At 34.1% G+C, this 25,567-nt stretch overlaps 1 protein-coding gene across 5 annotated transcripts in view; it reads left to right on the forward strand.

Annotated features, from left to right (window-relative positions):
- LOC143237740 (Fanconi anemia group J protein-like) overlaps window positions 1-25,567 on the forward strand; it is a 103,560-nt gene that overhangs the window by 13,489 nt on the left and 64,504 nt on the right. For 2 of the 5 annotated variants that reach the window (XM_076477289.1, XM_076477292.1), the window contains exons 4-6: window positions 17,307-17,369; window positions 21,760-21,903; window positions 25,107-25,204. In XM_076477289.1, coding sequence (XP_076333404.1) covers window positions 17,307-17,369; window positions 21,760-21,903; window positions 25,107-25,204 — 305 coding nt within the window. The remainder of the gene's footprint in view (window positions 1-17,306; window positions 17,370-21,759; window positions 21,904-25,106; window positions 25,205-25,567) is intronic. The other 3 variants (XM_076477290.1, XM_076477291.1, XM_076477293.1) reach the window with 3 other exon arrangements.

The raw sequence follows: 25,567 nt of genomic DNA on the forward strand, positions 1-25,567 counted from the left end.
GCCTTTCTCAAATGACAACATCTTGTTTAAATACTTGTTGATCTTGAGAAAGCTTATGATGCAATGTGAAGGTATAGCATCCTGCAAGACCTCCACTCATATTGGTTGCATGGCCATTTGCCCATTTTTATGAAACATTTTTAATGGACTGATTCCAACTCCATGTGAGTTCCACACTTTCCTGTTCTTTTTAACAGGAACTTAGAGTCCCTCAGGACTATGTCACTCTTTTCATTATAAAGATTAATGTCATCAGTAGACAGCTCCTACCCTACAGTTGTAAACGGGCTTTATGTCGACAACTTCCACATCTTGTGTCAGTTGTCAAGCGTGAGGTTTATTTAATGTCAACTGCATACTGCCCTCAATCATTTACTGAATTGAACCATATCAAACAGTTTTACCTTTTCTCGCTCCAAAACCATTTGCATGCATTTCTGCCACCAAAGGGGTGTTCACCCTGTTACTGAACTTTGTTTCAGAGAAGTTGTGCTTCCCGTGGCCCCTGAGGCAAAGTTCTTGGGACTTATGAAGCAGCTACATGTCAAGTGTACAAGGGCACTGAACATCCTCCATGCCCTTTCTTTCACCTTTGGGGAGCTAATCAATATTCTATACTGAAAATCTATCATGCCCTTAATCAGTCATAACTGGATTATGTGTCTCTGGTCTACATCTCTGCCACAACTTTGGCCTTGTTGGAACCTTTTCACTATCAGAGGCTTTGGCTTTACAAAGGGGCTTTTCGCAATTATACTGTTCTGAGTTTATACAATGAGTCTCATGAACCTCTTCTACACCTCTACCATTTGCAACTGTCTTTACCCTTTGCTTCAAACCTCCGATCCTTACCACAGCATCCCATTTGGGATTGTGTTTTTCTTCCTCAGTGGGCCATGCATTTTCAGAATAAACAGCCTGCCATTGTTCATTTTGGCCTTCATATCCAGATGCAGTTGGATGAATTAGGTCTGTCCTTGGATAACATTACTGTATCCACTTGTCAGCCCATTCTACCATGGCTTATTACCATCCCTCGATGCGACCTTTCTTTGAGTCATCTGAAGAAGGCGGATACTCCCAACTGGAAGTACGATCTTGTATTTGCCAAACATCTTACAAATCATCCTTCCATTTCTATTTATATGGATGATTTGAAATCATTTAACTTTAGCCTCTGACATGGTTTGTTGTGATTTGGTGGTTGCACAAAGAAACCCCTCTACAGTTTCTGTGTTCACTGCTGAATTGTATGCCATTTGTTTTGCCCTGGATCACATAGAACATCTTTCAAACCATCCTTCCATTTCTATTTATACAGATGGTTTGAAATCAGTTGACTGTGGCCTCTGATATGGTTTGTTGTGGTTTGGTGGTTGCACAAAGAAACCCCTCTACAGTTTCTGTGTTGACTGCTGAATTGTATGCCATTTGACTTGCCCTGGATCACGTAGAACTATGCAGTATGTAAACAGTGCTATTTATACTGACTTGCGTGGCTCTATACTGGCCCTGAAATTTTCATGTTAGTTCTCACCCTGTTCTTTTTGATAATCAAAACCATCTGACCTGGTTATTTTTAACATCTATCCAGTTTGTCTGGATACTAGGCCACGTTGGCATTGGCAGAAAGGAATTTACTGACACCAAAGGTAAGTCTGTCTGCTCTGATGCTATCATGGCCATGTCTATCCTACACATGGACTACGGTCCTGTATTCTAGACTCGTCTCTGAGCCTGTTGGGAAATGACTTGAAGTGAGAAATGTAATAACAGTTTTTTTCCATATCAAACCTTCTGTTATTCTTTGGCCATCTTGCTTCTGTAATGATTAGGAGGAGTAAGTTATTCTGACCAAGCGATGCTTGGTCACAGTTTTTTAACTCATCTTTTAATCTGAGAATTTTTTCACCAAAGTGTGGTCTGTGTGACACTGAAGTCACTATAGCCCAGATTTTACTGTCTTCCCATCATTACAACCATGAGCAACAATACCATTTTAAAAGTATTTTTACCATGGGCTCATCCTTGATGTTGGACACTGTCATTGGCAATGGTGATACTGCCCACCTCATTTGTGTTTTTAAATTTTTGAGAGCCATTGGCCTTTTTAACTCTAAGTTTTTAGTTCAGAAATTGACTTTGCCTTATTTTAACATAATTTCATTTTACATATTTTAATAATTTTGCTTTTATTTTTACTTTTTTTACCAGTTGTTTAGCACAGAGCCTAGTTGCTTTGTACCAATAAATGCCAAATAATCAACCAACCAATCATCATTACAATTGTCCTGCCTTTTTTGATGCTTTTTGTACTATTTCAGTTTTGCTGTTATAATTCTTTTCCACATTTCCAGAAGCTTCTTCAGTCTTGCTTTCCATTAAATTAATTTTTGTTTTTAATTCATTTTTAAATCTAGCTTTTCTCTTGATTTCTCTTGTAACTGTCCATGTTTTTTATAATAGTAGTCTCTCTCTCTCTCCCTTGGTAATTTTAAATTATTTGTGTGTACTTGGCCTGCTTTTAATGCTCTGTTTTTTTCAGTTTGTCATTCTATCCAGGGTCTTATCATCTCCAGTAAATTTCCCATGTCACTTTGAGCATACTTTGTCATCTTAAAGCTTTGTTTAGATTAAGTTTTTTTTTCTGAAATATTCCTACTCCTGACATACATATTGTAACAGTTTCTATCATTAAAGGTTTGTTTTTAATTATTCAGATTCAACACATTCCTGTACCTTCATCAGCCTAATATTGTCTTCTGGCAGAAAAATTAGTTAACAGTTCCAGTGATTCAGAATTATTAGGCTTTTTAGCTTAAAATGACATTGGAAGATGTTGGAAGTAGGCAGGTTTTTGATTAATCAACTTTCCACGATTTTCCTCTTATATACTTATTTTATATTAAATTATTTTTGATTTCCAATTAGATTGATAGTCAGACTATCTCATATGAAGAAATTTGGTTCTGCTTGTGTTTCCATATTTGATGTTTTGAAAACTGTGTCAACACATCTTCCAATGTCACTACATAACCTTTATCACAGGATTGGAACAGTATAATACAAACATCTTGTTTTTCATCTTTAGGTGCTTTTCTGTGTTTGAAGATTGGTTATTTTTAATTTTTATTTTATGTGGATACACAGATGCACATCCTTTGACGGAAATATTAGCTAGCTCTGTTCTTGTTTGGCCTGATTGCTGAACGTAATGCTTCAAATGGGGTTATGTGTGAAATTGATCCTTTTTACCCCTAATCTCAAAATTTCTTTAGATACATTTCACTAACTGGTTTGCTTTAACTTCCACTGTGTGGAAATTTATTAAGGGCTTCAGTTTATTTTCAGCAATATGCCCAAATTTTTTTTCACTGTCTGTAACTTCAGTATAAACAAATTACTTTTGAATGTTGGTATTCAAGTGCATAACTAACCACAACAATATTTAAATCCAGCTGTCTTAACTATCCACAAAATTCTAGTTCCTTGTAAACCAGAAAAAATTGGCAAATGTATGCTTCATTGATAAAATATAAGATGCATGTTTCTAGCATCATTTTTATGGTTGGTAGTTTTTTTGTTCCAGAAAACTCGATGTGTTTTTTTTTTTTTACTAATTCCTTCTGTTTGATGCTTGATAAATAGTTCTGCCAAGCAGAAATTCTTGATTGTTTTATATTCTTTTGTCTAAAGCATAACCAGGAAAAACTTGCTTTATAATTCAGGATTTCCTCTATTTGTTTTCCTGAAAATTTGAAATCAGTAAGATTTTACCAAAGCTGCCTTGTTTTGTTTTGAAGTTTGTTAACTATTGACATAATATCAATTCCATAAATCACATGTACAGATGCAGTTTTCATTATATTCCTTTAAAATCGAATGAAAGAAGCATTATTCAGTATTGCTTTCTGTTGAAAGAATTCCAAGATAGTCTGACTTTTTTTCTTTTTTGTGAATAGAATTAGATATAATAAATGTTTAAAAATAAGGTTTTAAATATTCAAGGTAAATATATTATTTTAGAAAGAAAAGAGTAGCTGCAAATAAAAAACCTGATTGGCTCACAAAGTGTATAAGAGATAGAATTGAAGAAAAGCATCATAAATAAAAGAAATTTTAAAATTGATTGATATGACAGGAAATTTAGAAGAGTATAGAAGATCAAGAAAGTTAGTGAAACAGGAAACATCAAAGATTGGCTAAGAATGTACAATTTTAACAGTAAGGATTTCTTTAAATATGGTAAGGATAAAGAAAATGTTAGAATGAGGATAGGACCACAGAGAGATGATAAAGAAAGGCACGTCTGATAATTATAAGATGGCTCGACTATTAAATTTGATCTTTTCTTCAGTTTTTGCTTTTGAAGATTTAGACAGTATTCCATATCTTGAACAGTCGATAAATGAAAGTGAGATTAAACAATATGACTGCATTAATCCTGAGCTGGTTAAGAAAAATTGTGAAGTTTAAAAAATATAATATAATATTTCCCCAATCATTTTGAAGGAGATTAGAGATTGGTACTCTTTTTAGTCGGCCCTTGAAGAGTGGACAGATACCAGAGATTTCAAAGTTAACTAATTTAACTCAATAATTATAAATCCATAAGTCTCATTTCAGTTGTGGGATACAAGCATGTTAACTTAAATATAACTACAACTCAAATACCAAAGCTTTCCTCTCGGTGTGGATTCCTGTATGTGGTGAGGGGACCTCCCAGGGAAGGATCTGTTCTTTCAGTTTACCTCCTCTGGGATCTAAACATCCACCTACATGTTTGTCATGCATGGTGACCCATGAAGGGTAGGAGAGGATCCTGGTGGTTAAGGGGTCCAACCTAACACACCACTTTGGCCTTGAATTCCTGTAGACAGGTGGCATTGGAGTGGCCCCCTCAGGTCAGTCAGCTGGTCCACTTGGGCTAGGGTCAACCAAGTACCAGTGTTGGATGTTTTCAACAAGTGTTGTGGACATTGTATCTGATGCTTTTGTTTGGTTATAGTGCTCACAAAACTTTGACATTGCTGCAGTGTCCTTGTTTGGCATCATAGTGCTGTCCAAAGCCAGTCAAAAGCTTCACTCTTGTGACCTATTGGTAGAAACATCCACATCTCAACACAGTGAACTCCTCCCTTGTAGGGCTCCATGGTGGGTGGGGTCAGTGGGTAATGAAATTTTTTTTTATTATTATGGATCCTCCAAATAAAATAAAATAGTGAAAAAAACAGTCAATAGGTAAACGACCACGTCTTGAAGATTCTGAGCAGCAATCTTCAACATCTGTATTTCATTTTCTTATACTACATTCTCTTCAGATAATAACCCAACAAGGCAGTTATCATTTTCCTATAATTTTGAAAGAGACTAGCTGTGGTCAGTGCCACCCAACCTGCATGCCCTGGTGAAAGCTGGATCAAGCAAATTGGCTCTCTTTCACTGCTCTTGCAAAACCTTTAGGGCAAATGTCTCCCTTGGATTTTTTATTCAGAAGGGACTAGAGGGTCTTGCTGGCTCTCCAAAGTCAGTAAAGAATTCTGTGATCCCTCAATGTGAATTCCTATATGTGGTGAGGGAACCTCCCAGGGAAGGTTCTGTTCTTTCAGTTTACCTCTTCTGCGATCTAAACATCCACCCACGTGTTTGCCGTGCGTGGTGACCCGTGAAGGGGAGGAGAGGATCCTGGTGGTTGAGGGGTCCAACCCTAACACATTACTTTGGCCTTGAATTCCTGTAGACAGGCGGCCCTTGGGTGGCCCCTCTGGGTCAGTCGGCTGGTCCACTTGAACTAGGGTTAACCAAGTACCAGTGTTGGAAGTTCTCAACAGGTGTTGTGGACATTGTGTCTGATGCTGGTGTTTGGGTATAGTGCTCATGAAACTCTGGTGTTGCTGCAATATCCTTGCATGACATTGTAGTGCTTCCCCTCATAGGGCTCCATGGTGGGTGGGTAGGTACCGAAATTTTCCTTTTTTCCCATGGATCCTCCTTTAAAAATTTAAATAAAATAGTGAAAAAACAGTCAATAGGTAAACGACCACATCTTGAAGACTCTGAGCAGCAATCTTCTTGATCTGGAGACATATTGGTTGAAACATCCATATCCCAACACAGTGAACTCCTCTTGAATTCAAAGGCAATTGGGGATGCACCTATTGAGGTTACCCCTCATGCTACCTGGAATTCATCACGATGAGTTATTGTTGAGAGGGATTTGAAGAACGTCCCCGAGTCAGAGATTCTTGCTGGTCTCTCCACTCAAGGAGTTTCTGCAGTGAGGCACATCTCCACTCGCAAAGATAGAGTTACACTGCCAACAAATAACCTAGTTTTGACATTTACATCACCACGTCCACTTGCCACCATCAAGGCAGGTTATCTAATTTGCAGGGTACAGCCATATATTCCAAACCCTCTCCGATGTTTCCAATGTCAGAGGTTTGGCCACTCAAAGAAGTCATGTCGTGGTTCCCTGATATGTGCTCGTTGTGGTGGCAAGGACCACGAGGCCTATGAGTGTGACACGGACCCACATTGTGTCAACTGCAATGGTGCTCACCCTTCCTACTTTCGTTCTTGCCAAAATGGTTGGAGGAAAAAGAGGTGCGGCATTTGTAAACAACTCATAACATTAGTTATCCTGAGGCTTGGAAATTGCTGTCCGCCACTCCATTTCGGACATATGCTGCTGCACTTCATTCCACAACTACAGTGAGAGTGCAGATAGAGATCTCTGTGCCTCCAAGAGAATCGTTTTCAAAACAAATGAAAAGCCTTTTGACCTCCATCGTTAAAAAGGTTGATGAATTGACTTCTACACCCATCTCTGTTCCTCCCATACATTCCAACAAACCTCAAGATCCACATCCTTTGGTTTCAAATACAGGCATTTCTTCTGATACATCTTTTTCTCCCACCCCAAGATGCAAAACAATCATTCGTTCACGTCCTCAGTCACTGGAATTCCCTTCCAATAACAAAGACCTGCCCAATTGACCTGGGGCAGGATCCATGGAGGTCAATAGACCTCCTCCGACTAAGGACAGTAAGGAAAAAAGACATGGTCATAAACAGAAGGATTCTCCAGCCACTTCACCTACCCATCATTAAAAATAGCCACCTTGATGCAATGGAACTGTCGAGGTTTACATTCTAGTCTGGATGATATCAAAACACTGATTGCTTCCTACCATCCTGTATGTCCCTGCTCACAAGAAACATTTCTAAAACCTGCTGATACAGTCACCATTCAGCAGTTTTCTCTGTACAGAAATGACAGGCTGTGTGATGGATGAGTACATGGAGGGGTGGCACTATTGGTTGATCAGCATGTGCCTACCTTGTCTTTTTCACTTGTTGAACAGTTGCCATCTCCCTTTCTAATCTTGGAGGACTTTAATGGACATCAACCCCTCTGGGGAAGTGCTGTTATTGATAGGAGGGGTCATTATGTAGAGAGTATGCTCTCTGATCACAATCTTTTCTCTTTTCAATACTGGTTCTTCCACTTATTTTCATGCACCTAGTCAGTCCTTTACTACTATTGATATCTCAGTTTTCTCCCCTTCATTATTCTCCCATTTTTCATGGATGGTTGACAATAATCCACTAGGCAGTGATCATTTTCTTATACTTTTGAGAGAGACTGGCTATGGTCGAGACTGTGCCTTGGTGGAAGCTGGTCAGGCGGACTGGTCCACTTTCCTACCTGAACTTGATCTTGCCTTGGTGAATCAGCTGGATCAGGTAGACTGTATTATGGCTGCTCAGTGTATTCTAAACCCTGCTCTCATGATATCCTCAACTTGAATCTTGGCCATCGCCTGGGATATCAGTCATGCAAATAGAGCCAGTGACTGTGTGGCAGAATCTGGGATTAAGTAACTGACTGTATTATACAAGCAGCTGCTCAGTGGGCACTACACTTCTTTACCCCTTTCGATCTTACTCTCTGATGGCCAAGAGGTAGCTGATGTCTGAAGCATTGCCGATACTCTAGGAGAAAGCTTTTGCCATTTATCTAGCACTTCTGCTTGTTCCTCCACTTTCTTGACCATCAAGACTCGGGCAGAGCATTCACCTCTTTCCTTTCAAACTGACTGTCTCTTTGACGATAATTGTCCCTTTACACTGGTGGAACTGAAAATGGCCCTTCATCGGTCTGGCAGTACATCTGTTGGACCTGATGATGTACACTATGACATGCTGCACTATCTTTCTTCTGCTTCTCTTGATGTTCTTCTAATTGTCTTTAACCAAATCTGGCAGGAGAATGTTTTTCCTGATGCCTGACACCAGGCTATTATTTTACCTTTTTCTAAGCCTGGGAAAAATTCCAAGATTCTTTCAAACTACCATTCAATTGCTTTGACAAGCTGTCTCTGTAAGACCTTAGAGAGGATGGTTAATGTTCATCTTGTTTGGTTCCCCAAATCAAACAACCTCCTCTCGCCCACCCAGTGTGGGTTCCGATGACAGCACTCCACCATGGACCACCTAATTTGACTTGAAACATCAATCAGAGAAGCCTTTCTCAAATGCCAACATCTTGTATCAATATTCTTTAACATTGAGAATGCTTATGGCACTTTGCGAGATCTCCATATATATGGGTTACATGGCCATTTACCCATGTTTATTAAAAAAAATTTAATGGACAGGAGATTTCAAGTTCATGTGGGTTCGACACTTTCTCGTTCTTTTGTACAGGAACTTGGGGTCCCTCAGGACTGTGTTTTGAGTGTCACACTTTTCAGTATAAAGATAAATGCCATCACTAAACAACTCCCTCTCACTGTTGCGAATGTGCTCTATGTCGATGACTTTCACATCTCGTGTCAGTCATCAAACATGAGATATGTTGAGCGGCAACTACAAACTGCCCTCAATCATGTACTGAAGTGGATTACGGCATGCACTTTTGCCACCAACGGGGTATTCACCCTGATCCTGAACTCTGTATTGGTGAAGTTTTGCTGCCAGTGGTCCCTGAGACCAAGTTCTTGAGGCTTATTTTTGACGGTAAGTTGTCCTTTATACCATACTTAAAGCAGCTATGGGTCAAATGCACGAGAGCGCTGAACATCCTCCACATCTTCCCTTCTGCCAGTTGGAGAGCAGATCGATGTTCTATGTTAAAGATATATCGTGCTCTTATTCGATCAAAACTCGACTATGGGTCAATGGTCTACAGCTCTGCCAAACCCTCAGCTTTAAAGATGCTGGACCCCATTCATCATCAAGGACTTTGACTCTGCACTGCGGCTTTCCGCACCTCTCTAGTTCAAAGCTTATATGTAGAATCTCATGTACCTTCTCTGCACCTTTGCCGTTTGCAACTGTCTTAACTATATTCTTTGAAACTTCATTCCTTACCTAAGCATCCCACCTGAGGATGTGTTTTCCTTTCTCAATGAGCCATACTTTTTCAGAACAGACAATCTGCCATTGCTCCTTTTGGCCTTTGCATCCAGGTGCAATTGGATGAATTGGGTCTGTCCTTGGATAACATTGCAGAAACCACTGGTCAACCCATCCCACCATGGCTTATTACAGCCCCCAAATGAGCCATTTCTTTCAGTCATCTGAAAAAGGCAGATACTCCCGATTGGAAGTACCGTCTTTTATTTACTGAACATCTTTCGAACAATGATTCCATTCCAATTTATACGGATGGTTCCAAATCGGGTAATTCTGTGGTCTCTGCCATGGTTTGTTGCGGTTCAGTGGTTGCGTGCAGAATCCTCTCTACAGCTTCTGTGTTCACTGCTGAACTGTATGCCATATCTCTTGCCCTGGATTATATTGAAGCTGAGCAGTACATGAACTACACTATTTATACTGACTCACTTTATTCTCTACTGGCCCTGGAATCACTTCACGTTGGCTCACACAGTGTTCTTGCTGATATTCAAAACCAACTGGCTCATTTCTCATTCACATCTACTTCTATCCAGTTTTTCTGGATACCAGGCCATGTTAGTATTCTCGGGAACGAGCTTGCAGACACTGCAGCTAAATCTATCTGCTCTGGCACTATCACCACTGTGCCTATTCCGTACATGGACTATGATCCTGTATTCAAGGCTCAGCTCCGTGCCAGCTGGCAGTCCACTTGGAGTGAGCAACGCGACAACAAGCTTTTTCAAATAAAACCCTATAATGGGCTTTGACCGTCTAGCTTCCATAAGGTTTGGAAGGAGGAAGTTGTTCTAACTAGACTACTCATTAGTCACAGTTTTTTAACTCATTGTTTTCTTTTATCTGGAACTGTTGCACCAGTGTGTAGTTTGTATAACACTCAAATCACTGTAAGCCACATTTTACACTCTTGCCATCATTACGACTCTCAACGATGGCACTATTTTAAACATGTTTTGTCCCAGGGTTTGTCTGTAACATTGGACAGTGTTCAGTGATGTCGAGAAACCCACTTGTTGAGAAATTTATATGCAAAAACGGCTCGTTTGGGTTGAGAAAATATTTTACATAGAAGAGTGAACAACGTTTCGACCTTCTATGTAAAATATTTTCTCAACCCAAACGAGCCGTTTTTGCATATAAATTGGACAGTGTTATTGGTGATGGTGACACTGTCCACCTTGATAAAGCTTTTAGTTTTATAATGGCCATTAATCTTTTTAATCCCATTTAAGTGTTGAATATTTATTCATTACACCTTTTTAATTGTAGTTACCTTTTCAGAGTCTCAATCTCTCTAGTTCAATTTGAAATTGGAAAATGGCCAGAACATTAAATAACCCATTAGTCGTCCTGGCGAGTTGTTATTATGATTTTGCGTCTTTTAAAACTTTTATTATTTTACCTGGACTGGAAAGGCCAACTTCAGGTGACTGACGGTGGTTTTTGTACTTACCTGTTAGTCTTCCTGGCAGGTTATGATCATTACTATTATGCTAGAGAAAGTCCTTTACAACTTCTCTTACTCTGCTTTCTCTCTTAACATTGTAGACTAGGTGTCAACATTGGTTTTATGCTTTTTCTGTTTTTCAATGATGTTTTGTTTTACCTTCATTTCATTTTCTGTATTTTACTACATTTAATGTATTTTTACCTTTTTACTGGCTGTTTGGCACAGACAGCCTAGCTGTTTTGTGCCATAAAACACTAAATCAATCAATCAACATTCTGTGAAAACATTACTGTTTACGTAGAGAAGGGTAAGAGTGTAGATTTGGTGTATTTTCTGAAAGCATTTGACGATATGCCACATAAAAGGCTTTCAAAAATAAATTATAGGTGTCAGGGATAAATTAGCAAGTTAGAAAGAAGAGTGGTTGGATGATAAAAAAACAGTTGTTACAAATGAAATTCAGTTAAACTGGAATAATGTCACAAGTGGGGTACCTCAGGGCTCAGTCTTAGGACCTTTACTCTTTATTTATTTACATTGAGGACATGAATTGTCAATAACTCTTAAATTTGCAGATGATATTAAAGTTTTGGATGTTACTGGCTCTGAAGAGGATGCTGCTATTTTACAAAAGGATTTAAATCATTTAGTGAGTTGACCAAATAAATGGTAGATAAGCTTTAATTATAATAAATGCAAGACGATGCATGTGGGTTATCATAATTTGAATTATAAATATAATTAGGATGGGAATAATATTAACAGTCATGAAATAAAAAAATCTTGGTGTGGTGGTTGATCTTAAGCCATCCAAAAAGAGTGTTGTTACTAGTAGTAGGGCAAGTAGGATTTTAGGTCATATTTACCAAAATACTAAGTACAAGTCTAAAGTGTTTATAATTTCATCATACAGGTTGCTGGTTAAGCCACATTTGGAATATTGTATTCAGTCTTGGGCTCTTTACCTTAAGAAACACATTAAGTTGTTTGAAAAAGGTTTAGAGAAGTATAATTAGAATTGGATGTGGGATATATAGGTTGTCATAGAATGAAAGGTTGAAATCTCTCAAATTGGTTTGTCTTGGGGGAAAAAAAAAACGTTACAGGTATATGATTGAAGCGTTTAATATTGTAAAGGGAATTGACAGTGTTGATGCATTATGTTATTTTTTTTTATACTTAACAGTTATAATAGCAGGACAAAGTTTCACAGGTGTAAATTTTGATAGAGTAGGAGTCATCTTCAGTTAAGACAATTTTATTTTTCTAATAGTGTTTGATCTTTTGAATGGCTGCCTTTGGATGTTGTGGAGGCAGTAGCCATAAATTATTTTAAGGAAAACCTTGAGAAGTTTGTGAATGACAAGGGCTGGCTTTAAGATTTTGTTCTCTTGAATTTATTTATTAGTAATTAATTTAGTTTAGAGGATGAAATAACCAAAATGGATCAATAGGTCCCATTTTGTCCCTTAATGTTATTTTATATCTTAAATAATTCAATACAAACCACATATTTTATGATGACTATAAAAATAACCTAAAATATCAGAAATGTATCAGTTAATATTTTTATTTTACTTATAGCTGTATTATAGGGTATTTAGATTGTGCCAATCTACTTAATAGTAGAGTTAAATAGTTTGTGAGCATTAATAAAGATACACTGTTATGTATGTAAACAAACTTTATGGGCAGTAGATTCAGTGTTGGAAAAAGCCATCTTTAAAAAAAATACAATCCATCTGGATGTTTTTTTCCATTTATTAGAATTTTCAAATTGTTACTCATGTATGTGAAAGATTAATCTGTTGAGTGCACATTGTAGTTCATCCTGAGACCTTTGACTATAAAGGTACTTATTTTTGTCTAACAGTGTATGTTTAATGTACATTAAGTTTGTTATTATGTTTTTAATTTTATTACCAGGTCATAAGGTACTGTTTAGATGACTTGTTTCAGTTCCTTGCCATGTTAGCACATTTATTATCTGTAATAAACAAAAGTACTCACTCTCAGTGACAGAAAAATTTTAATTTATCAATAAAAAATAATTCATGAACTTTACAAAACTTGTGTTGCACTTTTGGTTTTACTTAAAGCCAAATTATGTAGCATAACATAAATGAAATATGAAATAACAGCAAGTAAAATAAACAAAACAAAATCCTTTTGTTTCTTAATATGTTTTGCATTTTAAATACCTGAAATTTAATTTCTCCAGTTAAATCCCCTCCTTTATTATTTTGCAGAAAACATCACACTTGAGCCATTATCACAAGCTCTGATTTTATAATTTCATAGTTGAGAATTAAAATTGAACTACATGTTTTAGTGCACTCTAACTATAGTTAGCATTCTAATTAGTTTTATGTTGTACTGAATGTTCCAGTTATAAATTACAACACCTGACTTTAAAATCATAAAAAACTACTTATAGCCTGTTAAGTGCCATTTCCTCATAGATTTGCTATCCAAGTTTAATTCCTACTTGTTTTTTTAAGTAGATGAAATTAGCGTTTTTTGTTGTTTTTTGAAGTAATTGGAAAAAATTTGGCCAATCCTAATTAGATTGCTGTTTAATTTTTTGGTTTAACTGCATGTCTTCACAGGATTTATTAATTCTCCTCATTTTCAGTACTAAATTATAGTTTAAAAAAAGTGTATATATATATAAAGTAAGAGAGTAAAATGTGTTAATCAGTTGGATATTTGAAGTATCTCAGTTTGAACAAGTTGTAGTTAATGTAATAATTGATGTGTTTTGTGTGGAAAGTCACTCTGGGCATGGAATCTTTCTTGCTGTTTGTCTTACACATGTCCAACTTCTTGACTGTAAAGGGACTTTACTCATTTTTCTTTAAACAGTGTACTTTGAATGTGTATTATGTTTTTTATTAATTGTATTACCAAGTTATAAGGTACTGTTTAGATGACTGTTGTGTCAGTTCCTTGCCATGTTAGCATGTTTATTATCTGTAATAAACAAAAGTACTCACTCTCAGTGACAGGAAAAGTTTAATCTATCAATAAAAAGTATTTCATGGATTTTGAAAAAAATTGTGTTGCATTCCTGGTTTCACTCAGAGCAAAAGCTATGAGCTACATATACCACCTGTCATATGAAGTAGTTGTTGAGTATTTCAGTCATGCTAATAGCTGTTCAGTAATAACTTGGTAAATCTACACTTTTGTTCATTATGTTACATCACATTTTGAAATGATTAATTTAACTTGAATATCCTGTTTGGAAAATAAAATTTGGCATAAACATTATTTCAAAAGAATATGTTGAGCTTTATCTGTGTGTACAGCTATTCAAATGCAGAATAGGAAACATCTGCATAAGCAGGAGAACAGACATCATGGTTTGCAATGTACACAAGATTGACCTGTTGTATGATGGAAAATCTAAGATTATTTAGAAGTAATCTAAGTCTTTCACATTTTATCCAGCCCTTATTACTTTATAACTAGTGGTGTTGTACTAACAAAAAATGTGAGAGAATACATTTTGAAAGGATTACTTTGACTAGTGTTTATTACATAAAGACACATTGCAGAAATAGTAGGCATAAATTGTGATGGTAATTGAAATCTACATTTGAAATGTTACAATAAAATTAATTTTCTCTCACCTTGAACTTTTTAGTTCCCAGATAAGTTATTAAGAGAACTACCAAGCTTGGTCCATAGTGACCTCCTTAGAACTGGCTACTCTTATATATTTAAAAAATAACGTTTCGGCCTTCTTCTTTGTTTGCTCCTCTACTAGTGCTTTCTCTACCCAAACCAGCTATTTTTAAATATATAATTCTCTACAAGTGGGTTTTTCTCGTCATCATGGATAATTGGCTACTCTTGTTCATGTATCACTTGCTGAATGACGATACTTAAGCTTTTTGTGTACATAATTGTCTGGTTTCCAGTTCTGAACCATGAAGCTAATGAACATGAGCTTTGTCACATGGTTAATTAACCTCCTAGACCTTATTTTTATAATAAGGTTCATGTTTCAAAAATCTCATTTGCATTCAGAAGAGCTGTGTGGTTTTGAACACTTGTTTAAAGGATTCAGATCTTATGTAGTATGGTGTCTACAGTTATGTGGAAAGTTTCTGTATGCTGTAATTGTTTTTGAAAATAGCAATCTGAAACACTATTTCTTTTTTTCAAAAGTTTGAATTTATTTCTGCTAGCCATTTATTGACTTCAAAGGTACAGTGCTTAGAAGTTGTTTAGAATAGAATTAAAAGTACCTGGCCATGACCCAACTTGTTCATGAGAAGAAGCTGACGTGAATAATCATTGTTTTATATTGTTTATGATATTGCTTAAAAATTGCTTTCATAAACTGTAATAAAATAATTTTTCTGTAAGGCTTCTGAAGTGATTAACAAGAAGGCTAAGTTAGAAATTAGTTAAGCCAAAATGGGCCATATTTGTATTACTGGAAACTAAGCATTTGTTAGTTACTGCATAGATATGGTTAAAAAGTATATTTATAAGCTCTCATACACTTTTACCACTAAATCCTTATAGGTAACTACCATTAAAATACCTAACAGGTTTATTGGATCAGATTTTTTATACAGCCATATCATAAATATTTTCTCTCACTCTTATATAGTACTTTAGACAAAGCTTGCTGCAATTACTGTGCTACAAACAAGCCAATAAACCCTACCCAACTGTGTTTTGAAAGATGAAAAAATCTAACTCCAAGAATGGCAGTTTATTGCTCTATTTTTGAAAGGTTTCTACTTCAGCTACTAACAGCAAAATAAAAGATTGGAAGTAGAAATTCTCGGATTTACTTTGAAATTTCTAGGCCATACTGAAAAGCCTCAATAGTACTATTCATTTTTTTTGGCAAGTTTCTAAGTCAGTTACTAACAATATAATAACTACAGAAAATAAGTGTGAAAAGGTGAGAATTATAAATTCTGACCATAAATTGGTTGAAACTTTGTGAACAGAGCAACAAATTTTATTTTACAATATTTTCTTTCATTATACTTTGATAATTTGCCTACAACCTGGATGAAAGGGTTAATGATTTCTTCTTCTAGGAATGAGCAAAACTTCATGAAGTTTAAAATTTGTAAGGTCGAATTTGTAAGAAATAGTAAGGGAACTGTGTTCCAGCTAAAAATAAAGGTAAGGGAACACCATTCCCACATGTTCCCACATCCTTGCTTATAACCACTATTTTATTTAATCTCTCCATATATCTCTATAGTTGGTCATGAAATAGTTCATGTTGTGTATAAATACTTACAATTGACAGTCTTCTATATTCTTGACAATTTTCTTTTATTATTTACATATATGACAATTCTAGTACTAAATTTCAGTTTCACATTAGGACTAATTATTACCCTTCAATACAAATCATTTTTATTTTCTCATGAATATTTTTGTTATAACGTAAAGTGGTTTTAAGTTTACCTTCTAGAATGATAGCTATGGAATCAGAAAGTACTGGCAGAACATTAAAAAAGTAAATGTTTATTTGTTCAGGATAACATTTTTGAAGCTCAAGTAAAATAAAAATGTAATTACTTTATACTAGAATAAACCTTTCTTATCCCAATTAATAATAAACATTGAAAGTTTAAGAAAAGGAACTTTTTAAAACTTGATTCATTGTCAAATTCATGTTTTTGATTTGAAATGCACTTAAGCCTGAAAGGATTTTGAAAATCGCCTGAAGATTTTTGATTATGAGTTTGAAATTATGTATGTTTGAAAAATTTGTACATCTTATCATTCATCAAATGGATGACTCATAACAATACTTCAGGTTAATTCTGCACAACATTATAAAATCATAAGTCTTTTATAATAATGTAAGGAATCTTGAATATACTGTTAAAGAACTGTTTCTTAAACATAAGACTGAGGGACAATTTTGTGTTCTTCAGCTCATCTAGATGATGAGTCATGAGTTTTGTAGTATATCATATTTGTGTGTCTTTAACTTGTGTTGTTGCAAAGATATGTTTCATTTGTAATGAGTAAGGACAGGCTATATCTATTAACATTTTTTAGAGTATCTTAAACTAGCTAGTATTTTAAAGGCTGTAGGCTCTTTTTTTGTGTGCTTCTTTTAATGTTTTGCTATCAAGTACTTTTCAGATGTGGCTATGAGAAGATATAAATAATTAAGGTATCTAGACATTATTAATTAAAAGAAATTTTGTGTGAATATAAGTTTTCTTATTTTGTGGTATTTTCTAAATAACATGCTTTTTATTAAGTTCTGTTTTATAAACACTTTCCCATTATTTTTGACAAGACTTGTAGTTACTTTTATCTTTTGCCTAAAATCTAGTAGTAGGCCTGCTTATCATTCATGAGCTGTTGTATTTAGTTGTTTATACAACTTCAAATAGTGTTTGAATATAAGTATATTATGTATGTTTTTTAGAATATATTAAACAGAAAGAGAAGGAGGAAGAATTAGTTCTGAAAGCATGTAGTACCTCTTCAGGTCAGTATTCCTTAAAAGTAGGTAAGTTTTTCACTTTTAAAACAAGCAAACAGCTTGCAAGTTTTAAGGCATAACCTTGAATCCATATTCTGGAAGTGATTAAACTTAATATTTTGTTACAAGTAAAGTATTTTACTTTTTTATAGTCTTGGAAAAGTTATGAGCAAGATTTTAGAAGGTAAATCATACTAGAATTTCTTTTTTATTGTCAAAAAATACATATATTTCTGTAACTTATAATTTCAACACAGATTGTAGAGGAAAACTGAGAGATTTCAAAATTTTATTACCTGTATGGTTAGTTTTAAAAAGTAAGAAACTAGTGGGTTTTTTCAATCATAACAATCCTATCGTATGTCATTCTAAACTTCATTAAACATGGTAGTAATGTAAAATTTAATAAGCTTATGAATGTTTATTTAGATGTGCAATCTTCCTCCAAAATATTTACTATATTTTTTTGCTGTTGGCCTTTGGACATTATAGGTCAGAGTCGTTTGCACTGGATGTGCTCAGGACTCTATCACTCGCGTCTTGCTAGATCCAGTCCTTCCATACTAAGATTCTTGCAGTTAGGGAAGGGAATAAATATCTCTCAAAATTTGCTAACTATTTCTTACCTCTACAATTACTTGGACCATTTTCTGTCGAGGTGCTAGAAATCGACTTTGTATTCACTGAGAGTTTTGGTTTCTTGCAAATTATCCCCTACTAGTAGACCTTGATAAGGTGGTTTTACAATTTAATCCATATTGCTTATTTTAGAGTATCTTTACATATGAGGAAGCACCTACAAGTCACATCTCATCAGATTTGTCACATTTCTGTCGTCAGTTTTCTGATTGAATTGCCGTTTGGAGGACATTTTGCAGACTGATATGCGGAGTTCTCCCTTTGCTTTTCTCTCACATTACTTACACAATATGGCAGATACTTCTTTTGAGGGATTTACCTATCCCTTTGGCCACTTTGATAAAATCTGCCAGGTTATGTGGGGAGTACTTTTTTATTTCTCTTGTTTCTCTACTTTCCAAGGCCCTTTGCCTCTTTTTTTTCTTCACTGGATCTCACTCAGTGGTGAGTGATGTCCAGATAGGTATGCACTTATTGATCCTAATACACATTATCAACCACAATTTAACTATGTTTAATACTGGTTGGTATATGCTCTGTAGAAATAGTGTTCCATATGACCACCTAGGAGCTTGGCAAGTGGTATTACCATACAGTGCTAGACCATGAGTAAAGCTAAAGGAAATCCTGTCTGCTCCTGCCAATTATTTGATCGAATAAATTGAAGTTAGTTTGCTTTTAAAGATTTAGGGAACTTCAGTCACCTGTTGCACTGTTCTTCAGGGCTCCCAAATGGTCATTACTTCTACTATTGAAACTACTGAGTCTTTACCACACCTAGTTTCAAGGCTGGGATAGTGGGCAAAGTTGAAGACCTTCCTGCCTTGGTCCTTGGATTCTTTTTTTCCAGGTTTCTAGGAGTATTACCAGCCTATGTGAGAGTCTACTCATAATACTTGTTCATATCTGATGCTCTGTTATCTTGTTGGGGTGTGCATGGCCCTTCTTTTTTGATCAATATTAGTTTAGTGCATTGTTCATGAAAGGAAGTCCACTATCTTCTTGTAATTCCACATACAGAGTGGTCCCATCCTGGTTCCTTGGTTGAACACAATTGTTCCACATCCTCCCCATAAATTCAGGGACAAGTGAAAAGCTCCTTACCCACTCACGATGAATATTCATAATTCAGACCAATAATTCATAATTCAGCTCTGTTCTTTTGATTGAGTAAGGTATTCATAATCCTATCATTCTGAGCATGGGGTGTTGCATTTCAGGCTTCTTCGGTTTGTCTGCTTTGGTGTTGTTTATTTCATAAGACCAATGCTTGGATGGGCAGAGGTGAGTATTATTGGAAATACATTTTTAGCTTAGGAAAATGTTTACTTTATAGACTTGTAGTAGATGTAATTTTATAAGAAATTACAGCAAAATTCCAATAGAAATACATTTGTAAATAAAACAAGTTGTCCTGTAATAAATGTTTTCACCTTTGAATAAAATCCATAAAGTTAAAGATCTCACAACATGTCCATGAAATGATTTTTATTTCTGTTTATATTTACCAAGTTAAAGAGAGATAATATTTGTATTAAAAACTTCAACTTAAACCTACCACTTTGTCAATACTGAAGGAAAGACAGCTTCTTTTTTGTTGGTGAATAATGATATTTGCGTGATAATTTAAAGAGTGATGCCTTGAATTAGTCTTTTATTGTCAGCACTGCTCAAAAGGAGAATTGATGAGGCAGTATTGCTTCTCTCCAGTCAGTTGATAATAACCGACTTCACTCATAATGTTGCACAAGAGAAAACAGTTTAAAATGTGTAGAAGAAAATGCCATGGAAAAAAATTATAAATAAAATAACACAAAATATTGGAATGTAACATTGTTCATCTAACAATAATTCATTTAGCAGAAGGATTGACTAAATTGGCAAAAGTTATTGAAAAGGAAAGTATGGTGTAAACAGCAGGTAGAAATTAGAAGAGAAAAACTGAAAAACTTCATGCTCTGAACTTGGACTCCATTATAAGAGATTTTTTGAGTAGCATATTAAAAATGTGAAATCATTTGAGGAAGATTTGAGAAATTACAGGAATATTCCACTCAAATAAAGTAAAGTAGAAAATGCTTTCAGGATTTCAGGACACTTCAACTACCATTAAAAACATGTGAGAAAAAGTTGAAGCTACAAAGTTTTATGGCTATCATCAGTAACAACTTGAATGGTATGATTCAAATGATAGGAATTGTGAAAGATGGGAAAATGATCTTTATAGCAGAAAAGGTTTATTATGCTCAACCTGAAAGATGTTATGCATTTGCATCTTTGAGACCCTTCTATCTAATTTGTGCAGCTCTGAAAGATATACATGATATATTTATTTATGTCTGTCATCAGGACAAAATTGATAGCATTATCGCTTCCATTAAAATACTAAAACTCATATAAATTAATGGGCAAAAACTGTGTGATCTATATATCAACATAACAGGAAAATTACAGAACACTAGTTTTCAATGTCTCTATAGTGGTCATGTTTTAATTTCGGAGGATAATTTTTTTATTGTACGAGATTGTTTCCAAAGTATAACCTTAGTTTTTGTTTCTAAATAATCATTAGAACTGCTGAAGACTTAGAGCAAAGATTTTAGTTAGTATCAACTATTAAGGATCTACCATACCAACATGTATTCATCTTCATTTCTGAGACTGATTCAAGTTTGTTTTTAGTCTCTACCACTTTCATGCGGCCTCTTGGTTATTTTATTAATTGTTATTGATTTCTGTATGGTGTTATTTACCATATTATAGAAATTGCCAAACACAATATCTGTTACTAAAATTGTCCACATACCATAACACAAACCATCTCCAACACTATGATGTCAGAAGAGCACAAGTTAGGTCAAGTGGTTCAATATGTTTTACTTACTTATTTCAGTATAAAATACAGAAAAAAAAGATTCATTAATATGACTTAACATTTTCAATTATTTATTGTTCTCTGTGCACTCTTTTGATGTTTGAGATGAAGTGTATGTGGACATTGGCTGCCATAAGATAATTTTCCCACTGTTGTTTGTATGGATATTTTCAGATTCTGACCTATGTTGAAGGAATAGATTATCTGGGAAATCATTAGCTTATCATTTGTCCTACTAATACAAATCTGTATAACCATTTTTGTCTGCCACCAGTGGTTGAGAGCTACAGATTTTCTTGCTGGTAAACATATTTTTTGTCAATTGCCACCATTCGTAGACTTTGATGATGGTATGTCAAAGAGAAAATAAACAAAGAAATGGTCTTTGATGACTCCTCTTGCTAGAACATGCACCAACTATCATGTCTCTTTGAAAGTTTATAAAAAAAAAATACATAATTGGTATTTTGCTTATGCAAATTACTCTGACATCATAATATCATGTACACAGGAAGACTAGTGAAATAACCACTTTGTGAAGTTATTTTTTTTAAAACATCAGTTGTTTTCTAATGCTTGTTTGATTATATTATGTATTAAATACAATACTTGCTTTCTGGTCATTGAATGCTATTTATGACATTTGAGAAAGGACTGTTTATCATTCTTTCATGCATCTGTAAATTGTTTTCATAAGGAAACAAAGGTGTCTCAAATCACAGGAATAAAAAAGTGCATTGTAGAAAGCTCTCTTTTTTTATTTAATATTACAGTTACATAGATGCATGAGACTATACAAGAAAATACATATTTTCCATAGAAATCTAGTTTAATTTAAATCTAATGAAGATTATCAGAAAATCAGATATTTTTTTTTTACAGAGTCTTTGTGTAATTTTACATCAGCAGATGCTATTAGTGTACCTGCAGTAGCAAGTGTATTACCCCCTCCAGGATCACCAGTTATGATCATTCCTTCTCAGCCAAGTCTTCAGCCATATAATCCAGAAAAAAATAAATCAGCAGGTACTCACCAATTAGCCAATCTAACTTGTCAAGTTATAGTTTTGTTCATTTATTACTGAATAATTGCATGGAATTTTTAGAACATTGCACCAATTTTCCTAAAGATGGGTATTTGTTTTCTTAAAATTGTTTTTAACATTGATGAAGCATAAAAAAACAATCATATTTTAGTTTAAAAGTTTATAAACAATTTCTGAAAAAATTAGGCAGACCATTCAAAATGTAATAATTAAATCCAGATAAGTTAAAGACTTGCTAAAGATTCACCCAAATATGTCAAAACATCACACCTCGTTCTTAGTTCTTTCTAATGACTATATATTTGTTTCAACTAATTATAGATATGTTGTAAGCCTTAAAGCAAAGTGCAGATGGTGGGTATGGCAAACCTCAAGAATTGGTAAATTTGTATCTGTTTCCCAGATATCGCAGCTTGAAGAATTTAGATTTCCCATGAAAATAAAGTCAAACATATGCACTTAGTGTGCAGAAACTTCTGTACATGCTAGTTTGTGTGTGTAAGAGAGAAATGGTGCTAAATTTGAGATTTTTAAAGTGTGTGTGAATCATATGACATGAAAACTGCAGTTTAAGTATTTTTTTGAATGGGTTGCTTTAAAACAAATTAATTAAAAATTCAAGTTATACAATATAATGTCACTTTTATTTTCATATATCGATAGTCAAGTGGTTTAATTTGATTTTGAATGTGATACAGTACCATCGGCAGAGAATTTAAAAATAGTGCTCATGGCTATAGGGTTAAAGAACATATATAAGCTCTACTTTTTCACCATAATCTAGATTTTCTTGTTGATAGTCATGCTGTTTACATTTCTTACAATAAATTTTGAAGCCACTCACTATTCCCGAGTGTTCTCTTTTGTACAACTATCACGTCAAACTGACCCAGTTCTCCCAATGAGATTTCAGCTCATTGGCTTTTTCACTATTGTATAAATTGTGCTAAGACTCTAATTAATCAAAATTTTTGCTCATTGTGGTCTATGTTGTTACTTTCTGCACAAGAGCCCAGTTTTTCTTTAACCAGTTGCCATTAAGACTTACTGGTTCCTTCCTCTCAATGTATATATTTTGGCTTTAGTATTTGAAAGATAAGTCTACCTGAATTGAATTATTTGAATTTAACATTTTTGAAATTAAAATGGGGAAAAAACAGATACTTCTGAATGTATGTTGCCACTCATGTCCCCACAACCCGGAGATTGTGCAAAATCAGAATCATGGTGAGAAAATAGAATTTATATGCATACTCCTCATGTAAGCACAGTAAATGATTTGTGAGAGTGGAGAACTGTGGGTAAGATAACATGTATGCATTTTTACAAGGACATTCAAAACCTAAAGCCACATGATTGTTGAAAATAAGAGAGGAAACTCAACAAAGAAGTTCTAGTATTTCAGAGGTATTAAAATTCATTTTAATTTTAAATATGAAAACTTTTATCATATTATTGTCTTGTATGAGATAAATGTGTTGCTTGTTGATACTTTTCAACCCTCTCATTTCAGATATCCTTTACTGTGCATAACACAAGGTTTTAGTGTCAAAATTTTATTAAACTACGTTGTTATTTATGTTGTACCAATGAGTATAGCATAAAATAATCTATATCTTAATTTTATATAAGTTTTATGTTCTCAATTTTATAAAGCAATATTTATAAAATCCCAAATTTTCCCTAGTGTAACACAACACATTTTTTCCAAGTGTTTTCCATCTTTTTTTTTATTCCCCCACCCCTACAAATTTAAATGTAAGTTAGTTACAATAAAATTGTCATTGTTCAGAAAAACCATCATTTTTATAGCCTTGAATTTTGTTTGGTTACATTGCTAATCAAGTATAAAATCAGACCCTTCCTGCCATACCTACTGTCACATTGTATCTTTCATGATTTGACAAAAGTTCTCTTTCATGTTTAATTAAATATTTCCTATAGTTAATAAAATGTCAGTGTGTTCATACGTCAAATGATATGTTGTATTGTTGTATAAAGTTGTGTTCTAAATACAGAATAGTCAATTTTACTTCTTATTCAACTTTGGTTCGTATGGGAATCATAATGGCTAACTTGGATGCATTTATAACAGCTCTTGTTGCATAGATAGAAAGCCAAAAAAATTGTGGTTGTTGAAGAAAATTATCTGCTTTTTGTATGTTATTAATCAATGTTCTTTGGTGAATTATTTAATTAAATTAAAATTATTTAATGCACTACTATCATTATTTTTTATAAAAAAGGGTTATTTTTCATTCATAGTCATGAGCAAAAAAACAGAATACTTTGATACGTACTTTATTCTTGTTTTTTATGTTTATTCTTTAGTTATTATTATAAAAGCAACTAAAATGTAAAATAGAAATTTCTTTAGGTTAGTTAAAGCTAGATTAGGTATAATAATAATGTAATAAAAATATTTCATGAGGCATGAATGCATGCAGTTCAGAGTAGCTCATGGATAAAGTATTTCGATAGCGTAACATGAACTGCACATTCCCCAACTGATTTATAAATTATATAAATTATAATGGCATGAATTGTAGTTAGACATGGTTCAAACAATAAAACTTAATTATAAAAAGATGTATAATTTTACCAGCTTAAAACTACTTAAGGTAAATGAATACAGTTTCATTCAACATTTATTAAAGTCATTTTAAAAAAGAAAAGGAGGATAATTCAGATTTATTTTTATTTATTTATATTTTTAGTGGTTATGAGGTCAGTCAAATTGACCAATCTTGTATAGAGTTGGGGTAGATTAATTATATTTTTACAGAAAACAAACATTTGAAACACATTTAGAAGGTTTGAGAGATTAGATAAATGATATTTGAGATTTGTGGGATGAAGAAAAGTATTTTTAACCTTAACATAAAAATCATTCTGCACATAGACTATTCAAAACAGGTAATCAGTATATTCAAGGGCAAAGTCTTTTTTTTAGTTTATTAAAAGTACTTCACTAAGAGATATAATATTTTATAAATAAAAATCTTATAAGGCTTACTGAAAGACTGTCAAATTTTATGAAGATATATGCACAATATCAGAAGTTAGCTGTTCCAAATATATAAGGACTCTATACAAGTACTAAAATTTCAAGTGTTTGGTCAGATTGATCAAGCACATGTTGAGAGAGTTAATGATTTTGCATAATCTAATAAATTTTTACAGAAACACCCAAAAGAAGTCGACGTGAAACCAAAAATCAAACTTTTTCTGATGAGGAAGATTTTCAACCACCCAAAAGGTTTCGCATCCTCAAATCACCTGTAAGTTATAGACTGTTATTTTATTGAACCTATAGTGCTTTCTTTACACTAGCTCATGAAATTTGTGTATAAATGATAAAAAACTAAAATTTAGGTTTTATAGTATAGTTTGTATCATGTTTTTGTGAATATGGTATGATCAGTAATATATTTTGTTAACAGGGTTACTTCTGTTAAATAATGCTGAATGAGTAACAATTGTTATATACAAGGCAAGTTTAAGTTGTATATGTATATATTTCAGTACTATCAGGAGTGCTTATCCCTTGGACAGAAGTTATTTAAATTCATGATTAATGAAATGTCATCATAGGACATGAAAAGTTGGTTCACTTAATTTATATGTAACTGTAAATTTGCAGA

Source organism: Tachypleus tridentatus, chromosome 13 (assembly GCF_004210375.1).
Source record: "Tachypleus tridentatus isolate NWPU-2018 chromosome 13, ASM421037v1, whole genome shotgun sequence".
In the NCBI taxonomy this organism is placed as follows: domain Eukaryota; kingdom Metazoa; phylum Arthropoda; class Merostomata; order Xiphosura; family Limulidae; genus Tachypleus; species Tachypleus tridentatus.